Below are 27,348 nucleotides of genomic sequence, written 5' to 3' on the forward strand. Positions count from 1 at the left end.
CGTTACTAACTGGTCTGCTCAACAAACCACAATACTCAAGTTACAAGAGAGATCGTGGGATGTGATCCAGCCCTACCACAGCACATGGCTGTTTGCACTCAAGGTTCCTTACCCACCCTATCACCTCCCAGAGATCAGGCCTAGCCACCTGGCTAGTCTAAGCAACACCAGTAATTTCTATTTTCAAGGCAAAAACCTGAACCTACAAAGTTAACCCTTTGTCAAAGACAAAGCAAGAAATGACACTTCATGTTATCTTTCAAACAATTTTTTTTTACTGCAAGTTCTTTGCAAATATTTGTATAGTCATTACAAAAAATAGCAAAGAAAATTTCGGTCTATTCAATTTCAGAGAGTCATAATTTACAAAAAATAAATAGCTTTATTCTAAAGACGACTATTGTCTAGTATTAAGGTCAGCAATATCATTAACAGAAGTCCACATTCTCAGAGTGCTGAGTATTTTGGGTTTGTCTGACATCGTTTGCCTTCTTCCAGCATTTTCCTTTAAAGACTTTAAGACTAAGCAGAACATGAGAAAAGTAACTTCTTTCTTCCCACAGAAAACTGACCATTCAACATGGATCTTGAAAACCAGACTCCATTGCTAATTGAATTGTTAGACCCCTCTGACACACAACTTGAAAAACAGTAAAACTTAAAAAAACACAAACAACTGTAACAGAACAGTTTTCCACAAAATTTTCGAGTCAACAGCAGCAGCATGAAGGGCATGTTTCTTTGATATAAGGCGAATGGTCCTTGATGTGACAGAGCTTCTATTAAAGCACGCAGCTGCCAAAACCAAGGGTATTACAATCAATGTCACGTTGAGCCTACAGCCTCTGCTCAGGCAAATCCTCACTTCTCAGCCTAGTCTCCACAAGCATAACCAGGATTTGCCACCCAAGTCAGAATTCCTGAGTTGAACTGGGTGTAAGATCAGGTACTGAATACTGCAACGCACCAACTGCTGCACGAACTTGGTTTTGGAAGTGATTGTCATTCTAGACATGCTTAAATACTGCTTTGAAGTTGACTGTGCTTTTTCACATCAGCACTACTGACGTATATAGTGAACTTGCTGCTATACACTGTAAACACATGAAACCTTTAGGACAATGCATAAAAGCATTAACCATGTACAGTAAATGCCATAATGAGAAAGTCTGGCACACACGTTATTTCACAAGAAGAAAAATCTTTGGACTATAGTACTATATGCCACAAAATGTTCCAAGTGCATCCCACAGTAGATGGCTCATCAAATGAGAAATCAGCAAACAAGCAAATAACTAGCATTTGCAAAAATGTTTTGAACAAAAAAAAGGGAGACTTCAGAACATAAAAGCAGATAAAAAGAAAAAGCTTTTCTGAACCTCTCTGATGAATCACTCTGCCTTACGTCTGAGCATATAATGACAGATTTCAGGGAAAAATTAGAAGTCTCTGAAGTGTTTTGCACAGTGTATGTACTCCTCCTAAAGCTGGCTAAAATCAGTACTAAGGAGAATTAAAAAAGAAAAAAAATTGCATTTTTATGTTACTTCCATCACCATGCTCTGGCTGACTTCACTAGATCTGAAACTGAACTGTACAGTTCACACCAGCTCAGGGGAAGTTACAATTCTCTGAACATGTCACCTCCTCCTTCCCTGCAGAAACTAACCAAGTTCAAATGCTACACCAAGCCTGAATCTTTGGCCATGCTATAGAAAATGCCTTTTTCCTGAAGAAGGTGGTCTGGGCTACCACACTCCACCACTTCTCCTCTGTCCAGGACTAAAACTCTGTAAAACAAGGAAAAAAAATAGAGAAGGTGGTCACAAGAAGATTCAGAAAGTCAATGAACACAGATATGTCTGCACAGACAGAAATTGACTCTAACATAGCCATTATATGCAAGCAAAGCCAGTCCAGACTGTATGAATGGACAGAGGTTCTCAGTCCCGCCTGACCTCACTGCAGATGGTCTGTCTAGTCTATTTTTTATGTAACATGTTTACCCAGTCATTTGCAGGCAGCCATGAGACTTCTGACTGTGCTCTGAGCCAGCCAGCAACTAGATGGCAGCACTTCTTGTCAGGGTGAGCTCCTAAGACCTTGCAAAATTTGGGATAACCTTCCCATAATACTGCACCGCATCAACTGCTGTTATACAGCTTCTGCTGACAAAATACAAATGCAGACATAGAGTATGCAAAACAAACATGCAACTGGAATTAGGAAGTTCACAAAGCAAGTTACCACAGTCAGTACAGTCAGCTCACAGTTAAACCACTGCCTTCAGATACCTCCACTAACTGGGCAGGCACCCCAGAGACGCTCACTAAGCCCTCAGCAGGTGCTGCTGCACAGTGCTACCCACTGCCGTGACGGAATGGGGCGTTCATCTGCTGACAGTACTGCTGGTCTGGGCCTGGCACAGGCAAGGCTCCTGTCTCTTTCACTAATGACAGCACAAAGAGAGGCCTACAAAAGTACACAAAAATCTTACCACGGTCACTTTGCTCTCTGCCTTTCTGTGATAAAAAAGACATGAGAGCTTAAAACTGAAATTATGAGAGAATAACTCTGCTCTGAATGACACCTTAGCAAGGCAGCTGAGGATGAGGGAGGCTGTATGAACTATAACCAGAAGTGATGGACAGAGAAATGTCAAATAAACTTCAAACAAGAGCAGGAACTGCCCATTTGATTCCTTATGCTGTCTGTGCCTAGCTGAGGGTATGAGCTCCCTAAAATTCTGATTCTTCTTCCAACTGTGCCTAAATTAGGGCAAGACCCAGGAGCAGACTCGGGTCCTCGCTTCCCCACCTTCTGGGTTTGTCTGGGCAGGAATGGCACAACAGCAGTGTGACAGAGGGATCAGAGGAGCTGCCCAGGCTGAGCACAGCCACAGCAAACCGCAACACCTCCACCCCCCACCCATCCAAACAAGGGTTCCAGCAGCTCTGTGGAGAGGTGGCTAGAAATGCACTAGTAAACATTAAGCTTACACAAAGATGCTCATCTAAGTAGAGCACAATGCAGGTCACACATGCTATTCTTCAAGATAAGAGTAGTATTACTTTACCTTGTGTAGTCCATGATCGTGTTCAGACGATGTGCTATAGTTAATACAGTACATTCTTCAAATTGAGACTTTATTGTTGACTGTATAAGCTTATCTGTTTCAAGATCAACAGCAGCTGTGGCTTCATCTAGGACGAGGATTTTGGACTTCCTGAGCAGAGCTCGTGCCAGGCATACCAACTGGCGCTGTCCCACACTATGCAGATGGGATGGGAGGGTGGGGAAACAAGTCAGAACAAATTTGCAGTATTCAATTTGCAGCCTAGTAATTCCTTGTTCTAAAGTATAGGTGCCAAGAATCCACCTAAATAGATAAGGTCAGTCTTGCTACTTTACTGCAGAATATCTAACAGCATCTAAAACTACAATCCCCTCACAATGAAGTCCTGGCAATGTAGTAAGAGACTACATTACAAATCATTTCAGCATAACTGATTCACTGAATCAATGGTGTTGAGGACTGGACTTTAAATGGTTTCTACAGACTGAACATATATCCCTGTTACAGTGCAACAGGCAAGCTAACAACTTAGAAAAATTGCATCTGTTGGGCAAGAGCCATGGTAAGTTCACACACCCACTACAAATAGCAGGCTGCTGCTACTAAAATCCTTTCCAATACTGCCTCAGCTGTCAAACCTTGCAGCACTCTGAGTATTTCCTAAATTACTTTAAGTTCCCAAACAGGAGAGTTTAAAACATGTTGAATAAAACCTAGTTGGTTGATTGCCTGGTCATGCATTAAGAATTCCCCAACACCTTATCCAAATTCTCACACGGCGTGGGGGAGCCCCACACTGCACTGCTATTGCTAGGGTCTAGCTACATACTGTCCCAGGTGAGCTGCAAGGTTTCTGGAAATGCAAAGTCTAGCTACAAATGGGAGGGCACACGCGCCTCTCACTCCTCATTTGTTCTTAAGGCAATTTTCAAAAGCATGGTTCTTTGACATACCTGAGGTTCTCTCCACCTTCAGCACACTCATGATTAAGTTTATCAGGAAGGGATGATACAAAGTTTTTCAGGTGAGCCAATTCCAAAGACCTCCAAATATCTTCATCAGAGTGTTGGTCAAAAGGGTCAAGATTCATACGCAAAGAGCCAGAAAACAAGATTGGATCCTAGTCACAGAAAAAGATAATCAACAATGTACACAGAACATGGCAGGTGCTCCAAAAGCATTTCTTAGATAGTGAAAGGAAAACAACATGTCCAGATACATCTACAAGCAAGCTAGTTTACTGGATTTAGGACCAAGATCTCACTTTTTCCAGTAACAGCAAGCTATTCTGCCTCACCCTTATTCCTCTTGAGGGCCTGACCTCTGCCCTTTGCATACTCTGGCACTCCAAACCTTTCCATGAGTCAGTAATTCATGAATCCAGAAGAGAAGGGGGGGAAAAAAAAAGAAGAAAAGGCAAAAAAACGGCCAACTTTCTTTTTACTGGACTACTAAGTTAAAGAACAGGCACTCCCTGCCCAACCTTCTGTCAGCAGGGACTATTATGTCAATTTTTCACTTCTTAGGGAATTACATCATCTGTAAATATTTCAAAAGTAATCAGCTGCAGTATTAATGTATGCAATTTTTTTCTTGGATGTGGAGAAATACTACTTTGGAAATACTTTTGAACTAGTAGTGTTAGACTGATGCAAAGTGATCAAAAGGAGAAAGCAAAGTCTCCAGATTTCCAAAAGAAGTGGTGTAGAAAACCTCTTACAGTCTACTCACTTGTTTTTGCCAGCGTGCTGTAACGGTGATTTCTATAAACTCATTTTATGGTCTTACTTGGAATCAGAACAGGCAGGCAATGAAAACTACACAGTAAGAAGTCCAGTGCTTTTAAAGCTGTACTTCCAAACATTTTGGACTATCAAAAGCACAGTTTCTGGGCCAGACTAGGATGGTTCTGTGCAGGCTTCTGTGAGTGAACAGTACTGCATACCTTGCTCACAAGATCCCACCAAAGTCAGAATGCTTTGTACAAAGGCCCAAGGAGTAAGTATCAAGACTGAAATAGCAATGCAAAAATCCCAATCCCTCATAACTGGACTATGAAGTAACTTCATGCCATCTCTAACCAGAATGGAACCAAAATGAGATGAAACTGACCTCTAGAAAAACTCCCCTGAGGGCTCTCCACAAGTGGAAATACTCAGACTTTACTTCCCCTCTACTGTCCAAAAGAGCAACGGTCCCCATTACCTAAGAGACCTGGATCTGGTGTTCAGCTGGGGTCAGACCTCCCCACTCAGGCTAGGCTGTCCATAGCATTAAGTGACCAGCCTGAGGTGCTGACAAAGCCCATGAGCCCAAAGGCCAAGGTTTTGCTTCCACATCACAACCTGACCATAGGCAAGCTCCTACTTGTTACCCAGCACAAGGAAACTGAAGCCAGACTAGGAGAAAAACTTGGTTTCAAGTCCATGAAAGAGCATGCTGAAATTACTTTGGTTTCATAGCTATAGATCAGAAAAGGAATAAATATATTCTCCACAGTACATTACATAAACAGCATTGTTACAAAACAAGTTCTGGTAATGGTAGGATTTTGCACCTACCTGAGGGATGATGGTGATCTTGAACCGCAAGTCATGGAGCCCTATCTTTGCAATATTAACCCCATCAATAATGATTTCTCCTTCAGCTGCTTCATTAATCCGAAACAAACCTAAAGTAAGTGAGGATTTTCCAGCGCCCGTTCTTCCAACTATTCCAATCTGTTGGGAAGAAATACAGGAACGAAGTACTCTGGGGAAGAGTTAAAGCCATTTGCAAGCATTCTCCTGAAGTTGACACATTTTCTGAAGTTGTCATATTTGCTGGGCTATCAACACCCCAAAACAGCATAACAAATTGAGGCTGATCAAAGGGAAAGAGAAATCACTGGATATGACAAAACAAGAACAAAAAGCAGTCAAAATTTGCAATTCAATCACAGAAGTTTTCAATTTTTCTAGAAAGGCAGATAGAATTGAGTAGAGCAGGCCAAGGTTTTTCTAATCCTTTGTTTGGTTCATGCTTCACTGTTAAAAATTGTTGAGTTGACATTTATCTTGTTTGAATTTATAGCAAAAATATACCCAAAGCATTAAGTTTCATACTGTGTGATTGGCTTCCCAGTTAGACTGAAGTCTTCACAAATTCCTTTAATTTTTTTAAATAAATATAAAAGATTGCTAGTTTGGTTGGTTGCTATCTCTTGCCATCTCTGCCCTTTGTAAATACTCTTGAAGCAGTGTTCTGCCCATATTTGTAGATAGAAAGCACGCACTCAGGAAAAAAGGAAATGCCTAGTTGGACACCACAAATAAGGAATCAAAGAATGGTTTGAGTTGGAAGGGACCTTAAAGATCACCTAGTTCCAACCACCTGCCATGGCCAGGGACACCTTCCACCAGACCAGGTTGCTCAAAGCCCCGTCCAACCTGGCCTTGAACCCTTCCAGGGAGGGGACAGCCACAGCTTCTCTGGGCAACCTGCACCAAGGGCCTCACCACCCTCACAGTAAGGAATTTCATCCTTATATCTAATCTAAATCTACCCTCTTACAGTTTAAACCCATCACCCCTCAAATCCTATCCCCCCACCATCACTTTTCCTAGAGCCCCCTTTAAGCACTGGAAAGCCACTCTAAGGTCTCCCTGAAGCCTCCTCTTCTTCAGGCTGAACAACCCCAGCTCTCTGAGCCTGGCCTCACAAGGGAGGTGCTCCAGTCACCCAATCATTTTCATGGCTGGAAGGAAGCCAGACGGTAGATCTGTCTTGCAGCTACATTTTATGTTGCTGTGCAAGATCACACTATTATCAGACATCAGAGAATCCACACAGGACTGGGGCAGGATATGTGTGAGCACATGGGGCAAGGAAGCAGTAGGAGACACACACATATCACCATCAGTTTGGCCAGATCCAGACAATCTACTCTGAAGTCTCATTTTTTCCTGCAGAGTCGTACACTGCAACTTCTGCTTCACTACATCAGGGCCTCCTCCTCTCTTAGTAGCTCATTTTCTTGAAATTGTAATGAACTTCATCTCTCTGCAACCTGTACTCCTCTTTGCTTACAGCAAAGAAATTAGCAGAATTTCCTGGGAAGGGGAAAGAAGACAGAATAAACCTCACTTCCTTACAAAACCAGACCAGAAGATGCTTCACAAGCCCAGGTAGCAGTGTATCTTTATCCCATGATGCAGGACAGACCTTGAAAAGGGTAAGAGCCCACTACATCTGCCAGTTACAGTTAGACTGATTCTACAGAAGTTCTTCTAGTTCTTAAGGACCTGAGACACCCTACAGAACAGGGTTAGACCTCTCTTTGGCCTACATGTACAGACTTAGAAACAGCAACACTCTACCATAAATTTAGATCCATTACCTTCTCACCCCCATCTATAGTAACATTTATGTTTTTCAGAACCAAATCCAAGTCTTCCCGATAACGTAAACCATAGCCTCGAAACTCAACCTTCCCTTCCTCAGGCCAGGTACTTGCTGGGGCAGTTTGTTCAATACTCCATTCAGCCTGAAAGAACCACAGAAACATATCTGATCAGGTCCTCCTTCAAGTGGACATGGGCTCAGAGGACTTGAGGAAAGCAATTAAAGCAATTAAGAGAAATCCTTGTTAGTGTGTAATTTGCAAAAGGAACTGTAAAGATGATGGAAGAGAGAGAAAGAGCTACCCCAAAGCAGATTAAATGGTATATGTAGACAAGGGCTTTGCTATCACAAGTCTCACTTGCTGGGTAAACTTTCCTCTTATAAACAGCAACATCATACAGGCAACATGTATTCTGATAACCTGGCTGTACACCTCCACCCTAGTAAGGAAACCATTGAGGAAGCCAGACATGCAACAAAGCAGTTTAACTGAGACATAAACACTGAAGATTAACAAACTGGTAAACTAAACAGCTGCTGCCTCAGCCTCCCACAGAGGTGGGAGTGAAGAGAACACATCCCATTGCATCCAGTGCCAGGGCCGAACAACAAAGCTTTTAACTGTATAAACACTGGTCTGCTACCAGAACCTGAGAAAAAAAATTCTAGGAAGGGTCCTCATACGGTCTGGCTGCAAAAATAGTGACTCCAGTCAGGTTCAAGGGACAGGCATGGCAAAGAAGCCATGGGGAACTCCGTCCTATAGCCCAAAGGGGCACAACTGCAGATGAAATTAGTTGTTAGGTGACTTGAATCAAAGCACTGACAGCACTAAGCTCTATTCCATCCCTCTGCTCAGAACATGCCCAGCTGCACCCTCCAACCCTTTCAGTCAGGCTGCACCTCAGAACAGGGCACTGACTTCTACAGCTGTGGTGGACAACTCAATGTACCTCCTTCTCCATTTCAGCATATTCTTTGACTCTTTCAACAGCAACAATGTTGGTTTCCAGCTCAGATGACATACGAACTAGCCAGTTCAAGTATGCTGTAATCTGCAATGAGAAAAGAAGTCTAGAAGCAGTTTACACTAAATGTGTTACCTGCAATAAATAAAAAACGTGAAACAACCAAAGCACTGCAAGTTCATGGAATGCATAAACACAGACAAGATCCTGGCTAACCAGTGCTAGACAGGAGAAAAGTCCAGATGCCTTTGATATGCAGGGGATGAGTCATCTTAGCAACATCCCCTCACACAGGCATAAAAGAAACTTTCTAGCATCTTCCCAGATGCTATTTTTAGCTATTATTCTCTTCCTACATTCCTTATATTAGGTAAAATTACCTGCAGTGAATAAGACACTGAGAGGCCAACCAGTCCTGCACTGAGTCTGTTGCGTGCAATCACTGCAAACAATGCTGCAAAGAGGACAATACAGTTCCCCACATACTCCAGACGGACAGCCAGCCACCTGCGAGACACAAAAATGTAATGCATCTTTCTGGTAATTCACCCACTCACAATTAGGAATGTAGCCAACCAATGCTCTGTCACACAACTTGCTTATGAAAAGATTAATAATATGGCATCTACATACTGCCAGTGACAAGGAAACTGTATTATGTCTGAGGTTCTGCCCCAACAGCATGAAAACCTAGAGGCATCCAAAATTAATAAACCTTTCAGGTGCAAAAATTCCATTCTTAGGTCAGAAAGCAGTTGTGATTAACACTGGGATCAGTGAATAAAAACTTTAAAAATATTACCCAGAAGTAAAGCAGGATAGTTCCTATTAGAAAGAAGAAATTCAGAAGTAACCTTAATTCCATCACAGAAGTTTAAGCAAAACATGTGAAACTGATCTATTCACACAGGTTTCCCTACCCTGAAAAAGTATGCTGAGAGCTGTGGTTTATAAGGAGCACAGGCAGCAGTACCCCATATAACTGCCTTTCAAGATGTCAACCCCATTCTTACCTGTTTGCAACAATGCTTGGATAATAAGCTTTCTGATTTTCATCCACTTTCATGTCGTTCTGCTTTATGAAACGTTTCTGCTCCTCAAAGGCTCGAATGACACTGACTCCCAGGAGGGTCTCATTGAAATGAGAATATACAGGAGAACGACTGACAGACTCAAGGCGTTTGAGCTGGCGAGAAGTAGCCACATAAAATCTCTGCAAATCAGAGTATGAAAACTATGGTTACATACAAACCGCATCTGAAAAGACAAAGGGAATCCTAAGAGAGTTCTCTACCATTTGGGCTGTGAGTTAGAGATTCAACTTACACATGGGAATACATGCCTTCTCCAACACTTTCAGGCCTAGAAAGACCATTACATCCACTCTGCTGCTGTCTTTAAACAGCTGCCAATCAAACCAACTCACCCGACAGCCATTTTCTCCTCCTTATCTTCTTTGCAAGCTTAGTTCAACAGTGTAACACACTCATATGACTACCTTTAAGGTTTGCTAATGGAGCCTGACAGGATTCACTAATTCAAGAGTCAAAATCGAAACCCAGCTCCTTCTCTCTGATCTGTACTGGCTCCACTACATTTCTAAGAATAAAGCAAGAGGGTAGGAAGCACAGCCTGCCTACACAAGGCAGGAGTGAAAGGCTAAAGGCTGCCATTGTTTCCCTTGCTCTGTAAACAACAGTCTGGCAAAACAGGCACATCCACCATGCACACATACCCCTCTAAAGGCTACTCTTTTGTTTGGGAGCAAGTTTTAGAAAAGCCTGTGCATTTTCTCTATTTGGGCTCTGAGCAACAACCTACACAGAATTCGTCTCAAAATCTAACATTTTTACAAAGTCTGCTTAGTTATTAAAGGATTACCTTCGCACAGAAGCCATTCTATACTTGACGATGGAAGGAAGTGCTCTGCTAACATCAGCTAATCAATAAACCATACAAAACCATCAATAAACCAGTCAAGCATGACAAGACAAACACATTAAAATCCATTCCAGTGCAGAGTCAAAAAATAACTGTCTTAAATAACAGAGGATGAGTCTCCGCTGGTCCCAGTGCCCCCAGGTAAAACCCCCTACCTGCACAAACAAGTAGACAAGTCCCAGGGGTGGAATAATGACAGCAGCTATAGGTGTGGCCAGCAGAATGATGATACAAGCCCCAATCACATTAAATGTCGAGCCCATGAACATCTTGATGATTGGTGGAATGGTGGAGTCAATGGTATCTATCTCCTTAGAGAAACGGTTCACCAGATTTCCACTGGGTGTACGTTCAAAAAAACTCATTGGAGACCTGAGGACATTGTGCAGCAGGTTAAGGTGCAGGTGTCGTGAAGCAAATATTCCCCCTATTGATACAACCATCGAGTAGCCAAACACAGCAATACCTAGAAAAGAAGATTTATTTTTAACTACTTCCAGCTCTATCACGAAATTTTTTTCTCCATTTTGTCATCACTTGTCATTAGCATGTCTCTACTACGATAATCCTGAGAACTGGGGTTCACTACAGGTAGAGTCAGCAATTACTTCAAGTAATATTAAAAACAAACAAACAAAAACAAACAAAAAAACCCAAACAAACAAACAAAAAAATAAACAAAAAACACCCATCAGTGAAAACACTACATTTCTCTGATGGAAAAAGTTGTTTCTCTATTACAAATTTTTGTGTCATATTGGAGCATTTTCCTTAAAGACCACTGAATTTTAAGGTGGCATTCAGTTTTTATGGAAGGATTTTTATTGCAATTATGAAGTGGGGTAACTTGGGGTGTTAGGTTTCATGGCAAGCAAACTTTGACCATGAAGGGGATATATAAAAAATTGCTCAGCTGGCCTCCCTGGGGTGCCTTGGATGGACCCTCAAACAGTGAGAAGAAACCCAGCTCACAGCTCAGCCAGGCCATGGCTGCAAGGCAGTCAGCGTAGCCATGGCCTCCTGCGACAAACTGTCCCTGCAAACCAGGCTAGCGTGGTCCATTTACAGGCCAGGGAGCCGTTTCCTGGGTCAGACATTTTGTCACGAACTGCTGCTGGCTCATCAGCCCCTGCAAAGCACTTCCATTCTTGCTTTGTACAAATAGAAGAAAACCATATTCGCTAAGTAATTTTATAGGTTGGTTTGCTTGCCTTTTTGTTTTTATTCACTCAAGCTTAAAATCTTTCTACAAAGGAAAAAGAAATCGATACAAGGTCACCAAGAGCATTAGAAACATTCTGAAACAGATCATCTTAAAATAGGTAAGACCAAGCAAACCTTGAGAAATTCCCAGTGCTCCATACACTCCCAGTCTAACATTTGTGTACTGCTGTGTCCCATTGATAACAGGATCATCTGTCCATAAACTTAGCCAGTAGTTGGAAGATAGGGAAGCTATATGATTACACATGAAGAGGAAAATGCTCAAGAAAGAGATAAAGAGTCCAATCGCTTTCATGTAGTCCCAGTACACTGTTGCCTTTACCTGAAGACAGAAGAAAAAAAAAATATTGAATTTCTTTTGCAAATTAAGTTTCAAACCCAGCAATTTCCCCCTTTTTCAACCCCTATTTAAAGTCAATATCTCTGCATCAGGCCATAAAAACCCTACAGTTGCACTCTAGAGAGCCACTGCTTGGGAACACAAGCTGCAAAGTGTTCTATGAAGATATGGCAGACCAGACATCCCTCAAGGGCAGGCACACATCATCTTTCCTTTGTCTTCTAAGGAAAGGGAAGGGTAGGGAGAGCACTGCCTGAAGTAACACACAGCATCGGTGGCAGAGTCAAAAACTTCACGGAGGAGTTCCAGATTTTGGTTCTGTCTTTTTACAAGACTATATAGCCTTTAATTAAATCCTTGATCCACGTGGCTTGTAACCTATGATCTATCTTTAACCAGAGGATTCAAGCAACACTGCTAGGAGGTCTAACTCATTTTCCCAGGAACCTCACTCTCAGGTTTCTCAGAAAGCCCTGGGTATCCTGGGATTAGATACTTCGGTCTACAGTGGAAACTTGGCTTAAATTCATCTGAGTCAATTCCAGCTCCTTACACTGAAGGGCAGATTTCATTTGGTCACCTAATTGGTCACAACCTCTCTCCAAGAAATAGCTGCAAGGTTTTTATTTCTTATTTTAAACTTTGATGTGGTCAGGCCCATCATCTTAAAAACTTTGGTGTCAGCACTCTTTCTGCATGCAAACCTGGGGCTCAGCTTTGGAAGCAGAAGGCACAGCAACACTTCTATGAAGTACTACACAACAATCAGCAAGTCCAAGGATCCACTCAGACCTCTTTCACCCCAGTTACACGGTCTTTGGAAGCTATTTTCTTCTGGACCCTGGGGATTTTTCTGAAATTGCAAGAGTGTACAGGAAGCGGCAACAGGAGACCTTACCCTTCCCGTCTTTGCTGTATCAGCCTCTGTCAGCTTCCACGAATTCTTTTCAGCAAGTGGCTTCTGCAGCTCTGCTGTGCTGCTCTGGTGCTGTGACTTCCCCGTGTCTCTGCTGTATGTTGAAGAGTTACTGAGTTGCCTGTTTGAAGACATTTATTTCTCAGCCTTAGCATGACACAGGCCAGGTGTTTACTTCATAGACAGACTCCAACAGTCCACACCACCAACTTAGTGGCTTACATTACTCTGGTGATAATCAATCTCCTAACCACTCATCATCAGGCCAGTGGTTACTATGGCTTTCCTCCTCCCCTCACAGCCCACTCCTAATCCTCCCTGATGGCATTCAGTTCTCAAGTATCCATCTTCAGATACAATTAACAGGCTAGCCAAAGAAGTCTTGGTTGAGCAATCAAACTCCCAAAAGAAAAATGCTCGGTGATCATCAGCATTAGTCTTTACAAACCCTATCATATGCACTGCAACTGCTGGAGTGCAAAAAGGGTACTCTCACACTGGTACCAATATGGGCAAGTGGACTCCCAGGCATCGATTAGCTTCCAGAAACACAGTATCTCTAGAGCACAAGAATAAGGCATAGACAACGAAACTGACTGTGGGAAGGTATAATCAGAGTGAGTGCCTTTGGGCTCCTTCAAGCATAATAGCAGCTGTACTAGATCAGACTAGAGGTCCACTTAGCCCTTCATCCCACCTGACAGCAGTCAAATGCAGAAGCCTTGGGAAAGCATACTCGAAGCTGGACTAGCCAATATGACACCCTCCTTTCCATGTGAGCCAAACCCACTGTATCTTGTCACAACACAATTGTTTCTTCACGTGGAAAGAAGAGTAGGAAAAGAGGTCTGTGTGTGCAGACATGCATGCACAACAGCCTGTCCCAACAGCTGGAGTGGGGCTGCAGCCTCTGAGGTTCACATGCCCATTTGCTAGCAACTGGGGAGACTAGGACCCAGGGGCAATGACTGCGCAGACTGAGTGCCTCGGCCCAACTAGAGGAGGGATCACATATATTATATTCTCACTAGTGAACCTCCATCCTCCTCAGCCAGAGATGGCAACAGGATGAAGCTATTTGGTGCTGTGTTTGTGCGGGTGCTCTTAAGTGTCTGTCATCTGGGCGGCTGGCCATGTATATATGTGGTGTGTATGTACATTCTAAGTGCATGTGCCTGCTCGGAAAACATCTTCAGCCTTGCTACTGTTGAACCTGGAGCTACGGAACAACAGCAGCCTCATCTCTCTTGGGCTGCTGGATCCAGCAAGATACCTTTTCCTCTAACAAATACCACAAACACCAAATTACTGTTTGTCCGTGACTGAGTAACGGGGGGGGGGGGGAAGGGAGGAAAGAAAGAAGGGAGGAAAGAACACACACCTATGTATCAACTTTCCAGAGGCTTCATTCACAAGAACTCCATTTTCTATAGGCTTTCCTTCCTTTCCAGATGGACTATTTGTATCTGGAGGGGTGTGAAAAGTAAATATGAAAAAAAAGAAGTAGAAAGATATAAAGATTTCGTTTCAATTCTAAATGCCAGGTGCAGTCCTAATAAGCAAATAAAGCTGGGAACACAAGTAAGTACATACACTAAGAGGTAACTGACCAGGTGAACAAATCAGTTTAGTTTCACCCCAACAGCATAAGTTGCCAAAACAACAAACATTTATTTTTCTATTTTTTCTATCAAATGCAGGCCAGTAATAATAATGTAATAAAATTATGAGGACATACTTGATTTTAAAAAGCATGCAATACCAAGTCACACAATGACTAACTCTGTGGGGAACAAACAATCCAACCACTCCTTTTCAAACCACATCTTTTACACAATTAACTATAAATTATTTTCATTTTAGAGCACAATGAGAAGACATTCTAGCAAATTATGGAGTGAAGCTGTAAATACAGAAGGTATATGCTATTAACTTTGAGCATTCCTACAAAATTAAGCAGGAAGCAACATGCAAAAGACTGGAGTTTTTAAGCAACCACAGGAATCATTAATTTAAGCAAGAGATCCTTCTACTAATGTCACTTCTCAAAAAAAAAAAAAAGTATTGTTATCCCGCAACATCCCATTTGTAATATGATGCAGCACACACAAGACAACTGTCTAAAATACTTCACAAAACTTGTCAGCCTGAAATACTAAGCTTGCTCTGGGCAACTTAAATCGGCGTAATACAGGGCCATGAATAAAACTTCTAGGTTCAAGTTATGCCATCATTTTCCTAATACAGACCAAATGACCGACTCCAGAAAAATAACTGTCCATTAAATGGAACTCTATTCTCAAGTATGAAAGTTGATTCAGTTGATTTGTAACAAAAACAGAATTTTGCATTTTAAAAGGCTTATGCAAACAAAAAAGTCCACCTGCATCTATTCAAAAGATATGTGGGAAAATATGTGTAGATCTAGACTCTGACATTTTCATGTTTTTATACTAAAGCAAAATATACGCATAAACCAGTTCAATCAAAACATTAAGCATGGATTGCTTGAACATAAAGCTATTCCATCCTGTGTCTGCAAACAGAACATTGGTTCATTACTCTAAAAACCCAAAGCTAAACTGTTGTGATCCAGAAACAGAAAAAAATGTGAAAAAATTGAGTTCAATGATTTAGTTCTTATTTTTACAAATGAGATCAAACCAATATGGGACTGCTGGTTATACTGAGCACTTGCCAGGACTCCTTTTGAAAGGCTCCTATATGAAAACCAGCAAGTTTCCTAGCATCATATCACTTTAGAGCATCACTGAAGTTCTAAACCCACACAAACAAAACAAAACCACAAATACACCATACTGTCCTAACAGCTCTTAAATTTGATTTCGTGTTGTAGGCTACAAAGATTTCCTGCTTATACTGCGTTTACCTGCTCACTAATGAAGGCTCTGCTGAAAACTGTGTCCAGCAATGATAGAAGGGAAGAGCTGCTTAGTGCTGAATACACCTGTGAGAGCAAAAGGGACCTTCAGGGTTCAATCCTGAGCAAAGGCTCTCTGGGCCCACTCAGAACACTCCCAAGTCCAGCAGGTAACTTTAAAGTTTTTCTAAAGCTTCCTCATGGTAGTGTTTGAGATAAAAAATTGCTGCTGCTGAGTTATCTACAAGCTGACACACCAACCACTGCAACGTCACACAAACAAGTACCATGCAAACCAAGCAGCTACCCTCTATTGTGCAGACAAAATTCTTCTAGAAACAACTCAATCTATTGTACATGAACTGCAGCTACTCATGCTACTCCAACACAAGCACTGATATAAAGCCACAGGGCAAAAAAGCTGTTACCTGTTTCCAGGGGTTGAATCGTTCCTTCTAATGAAGGATCCGAGTCTAAAAGTATATATAATTAACTTTTTCCAGAACACAACTCAAACATTTTCAATCTTTACAAACACAAATGCATTCAAGTAGTACATCTAAACCACAAAACCATAAATACCCATGGCAGAATCAAATTGGCTGAAATGGACCTTTTTTTAATCCCAAGCATCATACACAGTCAAAAAAAAAAAAAAAAAAAACAAAACCAACAACAACAACAACAAAAAAAAAAACACACACACCACAACAATGCTGAGTTAAAAGAAAAACTCAGTCAAGTCAGATGGCTACAAGTAAATGCTCAAGAAACTTCCTTTCCTTCAAGCTATGCACTGATGAAGAGATAATCAAAAAAGTGACTCTGAAGTGGCCTCATACTGACAATGACAGAAAAAACTCACTAGATACAGGGAACTACCATACACAGTTTCCCGGGTGGTGAGGAAGAGACTTCATTCAAGATTCTTAGGAGAGTCCCTGACCTTAACAATAAAGATGCAAAGCACCATGTTCTCAGAGTGGCAACTTCTGTTCACAGGGCTACGCCTGTCCTCCCACAGCTCTGCTCTTCTGCCTTGCTTTAGTCACGCAACATCAATGAGAGAAGGAGAGCTGTGGTAGCACAGGTTTACTTAGTCCCATCTACCATGTAGTCCTCAGTCATCATCCTGCATAGACAGATTAGTAAGAAATAGATACTTCATTCTTCCAACCATCTTGATACCTTAACAGCACTCATCTTGAACCAGTATTTGCTTCTGCCATTTGGGGCAGAGGCTGCAAATAGCTTTTACTTCAGTAGAGAGAAAGGAAACAGCTGAATTTTGCTAGCAGTAAAATGGATTTAAGTGAAAGTCAGATTATTTCCTGACAGAAACAGGTGTTTCCTGAATTGCTACTTGCTCCAGACTCCACAATAGCATTTGGGAAAGAGCCAACACATCTCAAAATATTTAACTCTTGCCTTCCAAGAAGTCAGAAAGGAGAGAAGCACCCAGCCATCCCTAAAAGCAATCTTGACTATCCAATGATGCCATTAAGCTTAAATCAAGTCTCCTGCTGTTTGAAAAAAGCACAGCCACAAAATACAGGTGTTCTGGGTTTTACTGGGAGACAGTACTGATTGTGCAGGCACAGTGTTTTTCCTTGCAGATATGAAACCCCAGCCCGTAACACAGAATTAATTTGTATTATGAAATACACACTGCTATCTAGTGTATAATATAAAGTTATTCAGCGAGGAAGACATCTGCCTTTCAAATTCGGCACTTTTAAAAATTTTTCCTCACTGCTGCGATTGGGAAGCAATTTATACAGAGGCCAAGCAAGGCCCTGTGATTCTCACTCCTGTACCAGACTACATTTTCCAGAGAGCAGATTTCTAGTTTGTAACAGGACAACAGCTGGAATTTGGGGGATTAAGTCCACCAACTTTAAGAAAAAAAAGACATACAAATTGAACAGCTACAGGTGACAGACCAAGACCCTTCCTTTCAAGATATGCAGATTGTTGAACTAAACCCTACAGGCCAGACCCTTAGCACCTCTCAGAATACTTTTACCACTTTTCCCCTTGTCCTGGTTCGGGCTGGAATAGAGTTCATGTTTGTTTTGGTAGCTGGAGGAGTGCTACCAAAATGAACATGAACTCTTATTCCAGCCCAAACCAGGATATCCCTCCAAACCAAAACTGAGTAAGCCTGTTGTGCTGGTAATTCTCATATAAAATAAGATGAGTAGCTGTTGAAAGGTCTTTCAGCTTTTTATCTGACTGCAAGGTCACAGAGGCAAATGCAGGGGAGACAACCATCTGAAGCACAGCCCACACAATGCAAACCAGATTTAGAATTACTAATTGTGCTGTACATCTCTATCTTTCAGGTACTGCAGTCAAGACCAAAGATGAACCAGAAAGTTAAAAAGTATTTCAAACTTACAGTGCAGTTGCACTTCTGTGGAGCCACTTTTACTCCCTCCAAACACTAAAAATAGCTCCAGGACTTTCAAGGACAAACCAAGTTTATGCTGAAGCCATTTGGAAAATACAGCAAAACCTCAACTCGTCAAAACAAAAATTAACATCTGCTGCATTAGTCTATATGTGAGACAAGGAAAAACAGCCCTAAGAAAGGTAATCTTCAAGTAACTATTTGCTATCTCTAGAGCAAGAGCTACTGCAGCAACAGCTACAAGTTGGGGTAGGGGGAGACATGGGACAACACCAAAAATGAACACTCACAGAACTCAAAGGCAGATCTCTTTATCCAAGAACCTGTGATTTTTTTAGTAATATCTAGGGACCTTTTACACATCTGATAAATATTAATATTATTACTGTGAATCAGACAAATAATGCCCCTATTTCTCAATTTTTATCATTGGCAGACCACTTGGCCAAAACTGAGAAACAAATTTGCTGCAATACAGCAATCTTCTCCGAATCACCAGAATCATATTCAAGTTAAAAGTGCCTCTTATTAGACAACTGCAGAAAAGCATGGCAAAAGATAGAACACTGGCTCACTTTGCAAAAGAAGATTCAGTATTTTAACAGGCAAGTAAAGTAACTCAGTTTAATGTAACGGACTTCAAAACCTACCATACACTCAGAAAGGGGAGGAGACAAAGGTTAAAAGAACAAGGCTATTAAAGGAGGCAAATCTTTGTACAAATCAACTTGTTAACTTCCTAGGGAAGTGCAAAGAAAGTTAATTTGTCTCTGGAAGTATCACACACTAAAGACTGCAACAAGTCTGACTGTGCCCTAAGTAGCTACAGGAGCACCTACACAAAATACACAGAAGTTAACCTGATTGTTTCCATAAAATCTCTTCCCACAATGCTTTACACAGTGTGAGAACCCACTCATAGAACATTCTACAGAAAGTGTCCACCCAAAGCACAGAATGACAACCGAGACATATCAAGAGACTCTTCCAAGAGGGGAGCTAGCCTACAGCAGGGCATCCTGACCTTGAGCCTCAGCTCGACACACCACCTCCAAATCCAGCTCCCCATCTGGGATGGCTGGATGCATGAGAGGGAGCCAGGAGAAGATGCCACCTTCCACATCCAGGAAATGAGCTCTGCTGTTTACAGCCTCCAGGCTGACAACAGACTGCCCTTCAAAACTAGAGGGCAGCTTTAAAGATTAAGGAAGACTATCCCAGCCCTCACAAAGAACTCGTGGATGAATATCAATAGCAGCCCCTTGCCAAAGGCAGCCATTCAACACCTCTTTAACACTTCACAGCTTCATCAGTGCAGCTAGATATGGCACCATTTCTGGTTTTCCTGTTATGAAGCATGTCAGGATTAGACTAAAAATTCCTGTTTTCCCTCTAGGGAATTGGTGGGAACCAAGGCTTTTCCAAACAGAAAATTAAAGGAAAACTAGGCTCAATCTTCCTTGTTCTGAAGAGCCTGCTCTGCAGCACTCAGCAGCAGCCATTTGCTACCAAACAGGCCTCAAGTACACGACAACTACTTCACCCCAGTGAGCACAGTGCAAGCACCCCTCATACTTTTTGGCATGAGCATATCGAGGAGTGTCATGAAATCACCACAGGCAAGACGCTTAAGAAAACAGGCTGGAGGCAAGAGACTAGTTTCCCTTATTAAAATCCAATACTGAAACCATTTACATGTAAAAAGAAAAAACCTAACATATAGTTCTGTATCAGTGCAGCTCTACAGCTGTTTTGTAAAGCAGAAGCAGGAGTCAGGGACATCACCTAGAAAAACTAGCTGCTTCTTCCCCATCCCTAAAGGAATTATCTGCATAAACATGACACACCCAAATAAGCACAGGAAGGGTGTATAAACTCCAGTTGGCCTTTACTTGATCTCACAACCATCTGAATTTTGATATGAGAGGAATTTTACTACAGATCTGCTCCACATTTTCCTAAAATGCTAGGAAAGGTGCATTTAATCTCACAACCTTCAACACCCTCAAGAAATAAACACCTCTGCCTATAGGTACATCACAAGAAACAGTAATTTCTTTTAGATTTCCTTCCACTACCACTATTTTTCCTTTAACATGACTCCCTTAACATGCCACACATCAGCTTATCTTAAGAGAATTTATTTGTAAACTTACCGCTGGTCTCTGTGCTTTGTTCAGCATTGGCATATGTACGAAGAAATTCAGCAAAAGCCCCATCTTGCTTCAGCAGTTCCTGATAGGAGCCCATCTCAGAAATTTCTCCATCAGACATTACCAGAATTGTATCCATTTGAGGCAGATAGTTGATTGCGTGGGTTACCAAAACCCGCGTCTAAATAGCAAAAGAAAAAAAAAAAACACACACACAAATTAGTAAATACAATGGTTGAACTACTGCTCTAGCTGCCTGAATTCTGTGTATAATACAGTAATAACTATGGACAGGCATGCAGTATTTTTAAGAAAAAATACTGTCCTTGTCTTCATTTTTCCATCAAAGAATTTTGAATTACAGAAGAGCACATTTCATTATAGAAACTCACTGTTTTATAAAAGTCCTCTAAAAATCTCAGAATGATCCTTTCATTTTGCAGATGTATGAAACAAAAAAGACTGAATATGCAACTTAAACTTGGAATCATTTTAACTCAGCAAAGAAAAACAAAACATTCTCTAGAGACAAGTATCTCATTAGGACATACTTTATTTTTCAGGATTCCTTTTGGTCCAATAACTTTTTCAAAAATATGTTTCCCAACATGAGCATCAACAGCTGATAAAGGATCATCAAATAAATAGACATCTGCATTACAGTAAACTGCCCGAGCAAGACTGACTCGTTGTTTCTGTCCTCCAGACAAATTCACACCCTAGGGAAACAAGAAAATATCATCCTTTATTTACAGCTGAAAAGACATGTCTTGCTACAGTTTGTGAAAGACAAGTCATACGTGGTTTATGCAAATTAGAGAAATTTCAGCATTGTACGAAACAGATCTCCATCACAAGTAACTTCACTACCACAACAGCATAAGCAACCAGTCAAAATCCTCCTGGAAGGAAGCACATCTATGAAGTTCTCACTGTCAGTGAAGGACTAGTCAAAAGAAACAACTGTAAAGCAATTAAACCAGACCAACCTACCTCACTCTGTACGTTCAGAGGCTACTCTTCTCAGCTGTATTTCTGCAGTGCTGTCTCTGATTTAATAAACTCTATTCACACTCTATAATTTGGTTGACCTGCTCACCAATAAGGAAGATAAACCTGCACTCTTTAGTGAATCTGGGGCTGGCAGTTGGCAGCTATAACCCACCTATAACTAGTCAGCAGGCAAAGCACATATCCCTACATATCCCAGTCTTCTGGAGAACATCAACTTAGCAGAACGCCAAGCAGGTTACATACCATACCCTGCTGGCCACGCGGTTGGGGGACACCCGGTCCTGCTCCCATAGCAGAGCACTACAACACCTATGCAAGTTTCTAAATCCCACACCACGCATACTTTTGCAACCAAGGGCCAGTTTTGGGGTGGTGGTTGTTTTTGCGGTTTGTTTTCTGGGGCTTGGGGGTGGGGTATGTGTGTGTTTGCTTGTTTTACTAAATGAATTGTTCAAAAGATTTTTCACCTCCTGTTTCCATACATTTTGCTGCTTTGTGACCATGGCAACTTAGAGACAAATAGAAGCTGTCATTGCAAGCTGGTTTTATATTTGTAATTGAGAGCAGGTTTCCTCCCCTTTGAAGCTTAAAAGACAAGGAAAAACATGCTGCTCAAGTTTGCCTCTTATTCTAGAGGATTTCTACTCTGAATGTTTTAAATTCAATACAACTTTATCTTAAAGTAGGACAGAAGTCATATGGCCTTAGCTACAAGCAATAGCACTGTTATGATAGAGTGGGTATTGAAATACCTTTTCTCCTATTTCTGTTTTGTCTCCTGTAGGAAGAATCTCTATATCAGGAAGCAGTGCACAAGCCTCAATCACACGCTTATACCGGCTCTCATTCATCTCCCTTCCAAAGATAATGTTATCTTCCAGAGTTGCATTTTGGACCCAGGCTTGCTGAGGAACGTAGGCAACTGAGCCCTGCAAGAAAAACACAGTTATTTATTCAGTACTTATTCAGTACTTTAGACTAAATGTCTCCACACAAAGTCAAAGCACAGCAGGGCTTTGTGAGGCAGGCAGTGCTAATCACCCCGAATTGCCTATGGTCATTTCAAAACTGCATGGAGTTCTTGGGCTACCACTTCCTCCAAAATGTTATTGTTATAATCTTCTCCACAAGTGAATGTAACAAAGTGTATTGGGGGAAAATAAAGGACTTCAAACGAAGTATGATCCTCTAACATAAACCTGGAAGAAACATTTGTTTAGAGAAATCTCTGCACAATTACTGAATGTCAAAAGTCATTAGTTCTTTCCTATAGTTATAAATTATGTTCTGCATAAAACAATTTCATCTGGAATGCAAGTGTTTAACAAATGCATCCCTGCCAAGAGATTTCTGCACAAAGCAGGGGAAGTAGATTTTATATAAAAGTCACTTCAAAGGCAGAGATTGAGCTACTGCAAAGCATTCTGCTTTGAAGATTAGTTCCGCCTTCTCTTTCTGCACAATTAATCAGTGATTCAGATCTCGCGTGACTTTTCCAGAATTTTGGAGATGACTAAATGTGCATTCTTTTAAATGTAACATATTTGTTTTGCTTGTAAAATAATTCACTTTCTGTACATTACAGCAGCAGCAAAATCCAAAACAAGGACTTTCACTTACTTACTTCCAGGTCATTTTTCCTCTGTGAGCTCTGTACAACTCTGATGTCTAAGAAAGTACAAACTACAACAGCAGGTTTTCCCATGTTTGGGTATCTGGCTGTACCTTCTCCCCTTGTAATTCTCTGATGCCTAAGAAGGTATGAACCAATACTGCTCTTCCTCAGGCTGGAGTATGTATAATAGGGTCTTCCCCACCTCATACCTGGCTGTCAACAAGACTCACCAGAATACTTATCTTTGAGACCTCTGTAATTCCATGTATTTGATTAAATCCGAAACCAACAAATTTAGAAGTTGTTGGGTCAAAAATTAAAACGTAATTACACCGAGTGCAGGCTAAGATATGTACATGGCTTGCCAGGAAATCAGGCTAAAAAATGCATTCATTTGAAACGCTGTCTCTTCCCCTCTTCAAAACATTAGGAACTCCAGAATCCCTCTGGCAATATGCACAAATAGCTGAACAATTCTTCAGACACATCACACCTTGACAACCACATAGCCTTCCTTCTTGTCCATCTCCCCCAGTAATGCAGACAGCAGTGAAGACTTTCCACAGCCAACTTGACCAACAACAGCTACCAAGGAGCCTTCAGGAACGGTGAAATTAATGCTGAAATAAAGCGTACATAATTCAGCCTTGCTTGCTGGCACATCCCACTAGTTAAAACAGTCTACTGAACGGCCCATATAAAGTCAGATGCAATGTGAACAACCACTGCAAATGCTGACATAGCACAGAAACTTTAACTGTTTAAAAATGCAAACCTCTCATTCAGAAAGCACCGAGCTCTTTTATTTATGACATAGCATCTTATCTAATTAGTCAAAAAGGGAAGAAAAAAGAAAAAAAAAAAAAGCGCTGTGACACAAGCTGTCAACATTTCACTCAAATGTTCAGTGAACACAAATGTAAATACCAAAGGATGCTTCCCAAACAGCATCCTTGTCCCAAAGGACATGCAATGTAAGGCCCAAGAAAGTACAGTCAAAATTATAGAAGGGGACAGGGAAGACACAGCTTGTAGCTGCATCACCACAGTTACTTTGTTAATTATAGCATGTGCAAGGTTCTTCACTGATTTTCTACAGGACAGGAATCAAGGATGGCTACAGTTAAGCTGGAGTAAAATTTTAAAAGGAGGACTCTGAGGACATAGTGCAAACATGAGGGACTAGGGATAACTGCAAGGGGCTAATCTGGCTGCATCCCCTAGATGGAGCTCATCCCACCTGCAGCACAGAGCAAGAGCCTGAAATCTCTTGAGGCTTTCTCTCCTGCCATTGTAACTCTTGCTACTCCTCTTCATGCATTCCATACATACAACATACTTTGTAAATCCCTCTAGTTCATGAAGCCTCTGGTTTGGAAAAAAAATTATATAGACCAAGATTTTATTTGTTCTCTTGTTCCTTTAAGGAAACAAACTCTTCTGCGTATAGACTTTATAATTCAAACACAGATCATTTATGATGCAGTAAGATTATGGAATGGAACAAAGGATACTAATTCTCACCTGTTGAGTGAAGGAGGATCATTTTTGGACCAGTTAAATGTTGCATTCTTTACAACAATGCATCCTTCAGCTGACAAATAGAAAATTCATATTTATAAAAGTGCCAATGCAAGCAGCTAAATTGTATGCTCTGGATCATGCCACAGAAGTCAATCTAAGCACATATAAGGAGACGTATGAAGCTACTTTTCCAGCAGAACAACCACACACTGCTTATTAAAAACTTGTCTTCTGCTTTCACCGAATTTATCAAGGCAGCAGAGGTTCTGAGGTTACACTTACTCAGTAACCAGGAAGTACATGAACATCAGCTATACAAAAATCCTGACTTACTCAGCTGCACCCTCTTTCATCCAGCAACCCCACTGCCGCACTGCAAAGTCAGTTCAAGAAACTAGCAGCCTCAATCTGATTTATGCTTCAGTGGAAGCATCAGCTAAACTGCCAATTCTATGTATGAAGCCAAGTTACTACAATTATAAAGCAAAATAAATCAAACTACCAAATAAAATAACTTTGACCAAAAATACAGTTCAGTGAAATGTTGCAGGGCACTGGCACCTGCAGATTTTTAGTGACAACTCAAAATACACCACTCTTAATTCAACAAAGTATGCAATAAATCCTTCGCTTAGGTAAATATTTACATCACTATACAAGTATGACCCATTATGGATTTAAAAAAAAACAAACCCACCACACTAAAGATTTGCAAGCAATGTATTCATGGTTGAGTAAGGGGAGGAGATATTCCCAAAAGTAAGATGAAGAGGGGGAAAAAAAAAAAAAAAACAAAAAAACAACACCACAGCAGATGACTGCTTACCAGAAAGTCAAGTGACTAAAATGATACAGAGCTTAGCCAACCGCATGAGGGAGTGATGAGGGTTTCACTTTGTTAGTAAAAAGGAAGTAAGAAAAATAATTTAAGTGGCTGATGGAGTTAAAGCCAAGTTTTGTTTTGCAAGAAAAAGGGAGTTAGTTTGTAACTAAATCTGGCTTTGTGTTTATCTATGTCCTAAACAGCTTTATATAAGCAGAACAGAAACACTGGATACAGCAGGATTGACGCTGGGAGCGACACTTTCTGCACAAAACAGAAAGTAGAGGCATTTGCCGGAAGTTCTCCTTCAAGGGTACTGAAGTGTTACATGATTGTTCTTCAAAATGTTGGGTTTTGGCACAGCACTGATTATTATATTCTGTGCTTACTGCCTACAAACTTCAAATGACTACACTTAAACAAGTGATTTCTGAAGTGACCATCTGTATCTGTATGCAACCATTTCGTAGTTCAGACACAGGAACTGGGGAGAGGAAAGAAGTTACCTGAGAAGGTGGTAGAAACTTTGTATAATTTTCATTTTACAAACCCCTTTCTCTGGTTTCTGGCTAAAATTTATCAGTGAAATCCACCAAAACGCAGCAAGTGTTTACAGAAACCAAAGAAACATTGTGAAGTCACCCAAAACTTGCACATGCTGATTTTCAACAGGAAAAGAAACTCACCCTCCGTGATGGGACCCCTGATTATGCTGTCTGGATCTAACTCTTCATGAGACAGGAACACCCTAAGGCGCTTCAAGGAGACACTGGCCTGCATGGGAAAGGGATGCAAAACTATCTTATACTTTGCTCATTACATTTAAGAGCTTGTTGTTTTGCACTACGTATGCATTACACAGTTACGCACTCCTAATCCCTCCTTAAATCCATTGAAGTTTCTTGGATAGTCATCAAACTTGCACTTCCCAAATCACAAGAAATATGGTTGATTTCAGGAACACCCATCCACCATGAATTGGACTGATAATTTTGCTTGCACATCACAATGCACAGGAAGTGCAAAGCCCCCTTTCTGAAGTGGCTGAATTTTACCAGCGAACATTCTCTAAGCACAGGAATGTAATCTTTCCACCCAGTGGCTACTTCTGCACAGAAACACCTGGTAATGACTGAAGTCTTACTTCCACTATGCTGCTGATAACCATAGGAAGCATGTTCAATGGAAACCTGAGGATGTTGAATAATGCTAGGGAAACAAATGCCTTCTGAGCATCCAAGATGTTGTTCGTGTCTATTGTGACGTACACAGCAAATGTGGACAAGGCAACCTGAAACAAAGTGTAATTGTTAAAGTTAGGGTAACTTTTTTTAAAGCAACTAACTCAGGAGTCACATAGTCTGACAACTGGAATCAGAGGTCTACAAATCAAAGAAAGAGTAATGTTCTAGTAACTTCCTTGTTCCCAATAGTTTTTTTACAAAACACACATTTGATTTAAATCTATCATTGTAAAACGAAGTCAAAGGTTCCTCTTGGAGAGGTGTTAAGCGGTCACTTTCTTCACACAGCGAGGGTGAAGCCACAAACATCCCAGGCTATTTGTGGTCACCCTGCAGGAGAAGGGAAGCAGAGGAAACGATCACAGTCTTTCTTGCTACTCTTTCAGTTTTAGAGCACTCCCCACAGTACCAGATACTGGATAAGTAACATACAGAAAGAAGTCAGAAACACCCCAAAGCTAACCCATTTTTTATTTTGCAGAGACTACCACAACCCCAGATTTCCAAGTACAACCCACTTTCATGGACAGATTGTTTTCCAAGAAACCTGAAATGTTACTGCATTACAAAGATGAAACCTGATAGTACCTAAACAGTTCACAACAAAAAAGCTTAAGATCCATGCTAAACAAGATGAACATCGAACCATTGTTATCATCAATCATAAGGTATAAAAATAATTCCCAAAAATCCATATGTTTACTTTTTTTTAAAATGTGTTGATTAAATTATAATAAACTTCAAGTAAACTAAGTAAAACTAAACGTTCCCTTTCAGATCTATTCCCTTCACAGTGTTTTCTTCCATGTTAACAATCATACCTCAACAAGACT

The 27,348-nt window shown here is 41.1% G+C and overlaps 1 protein-coding gene across 2 annotated transcripts in view; it reads right to left on the minus strand.

The window, feature by feature from the left end:
• Positions 1–362: 362 nt before the first annotated feature.
• The window catches only part of LOC104357627 (multidrug resistance-associated protein 1), a 55,280-nt gene continuing 28,294 nt past the window's right edge, over positions 363–27,348 (minus strand). The window contains exons 13-32 of one of the 2 annotated variants that reach the window (XM_032983661.2): positions 26,416–26,562; positions 25,958–26,045; positions 24,449–24,518; positions 23,418–23,544; positions 22,062–22,238; positions 20,847–21,014; positions 20,299–20,476; positions 16,158–16,202; positions 14,230–14,314; positions 12,831–12,969; positions 11,707–11,914; positions 10,524–10,834; positions 9,441–9,640; positions 8,808–8,934; positions 8,413–8,514; positions 7,455–7,601; positions 5,638–5,796; positions 4,030–4,196; positions 3,077–3,271; positions 363–1,790 (exon numbers count right to left, since the gene is read on the minus strand). In XM_032983661.2, the coding sequence (XP_032839552.2) occupies positions 1,682–1,790; positions 3,077–3,271; positions 4,030–4,196; positions 5,638–5,796; positions 7,455–7,601; positions 8,413–8,514; positions 8,808–8,934; positions 9,441–9,640; positions 10,524–10,834; positions 11,707–11,914; positions 12,831–12,969; positions 14,230–14,314; positions 16,158–16,202; positions 20,299–20,476; positions 20,847–21,014; positions 22,062–22,238; positions 23,418–23,544; positions 24,449–24,518; positions 25,958–26,045; positions 26,416–26,562 (2,949 nt within the window). In that variant the 3' untranslated portion in view covers positions 363–1,681. The remainder of the gene's footprint in view (positions 1,791–3,076; positions 3,272–4,029; positions 4,197–5,637; positions 5,797–7,454; positions 7,602–8,412; positions 8,515–8,807; positions 8,935–9,440; positions 9,641–10,523; positions 10,835–11,706; positions 11,915–12,830; positions 12,970–14,229; positions 14,315–16,157; positions 16,203–20,298; positions 20,477–20,846; positions 21,015–22,061; positions 22,239–23,417; positions 23,545–24,448; positions 24,519–25,957; positions 26,046–26,415; positions 26,563–27,348) is intronic. The other variant, XM_042798933.1, reaches the window with a different exon arrangement.

This window comes from Tyto alba, unplaced genomic scaffold (assembly GCF_018691265.1).
Source record: "Tyto alba isolate M040663 unplaced genomic scaffold, T.alba_DEE_v4.0 Super-Scaffold_28, whole genome shotgun sequence".
Lineage (NCBI taxonomy): Eukaryota > Metazoa > Chordata > Aves > Strigiformes > Tytonidae > Tyto > Tyto alba.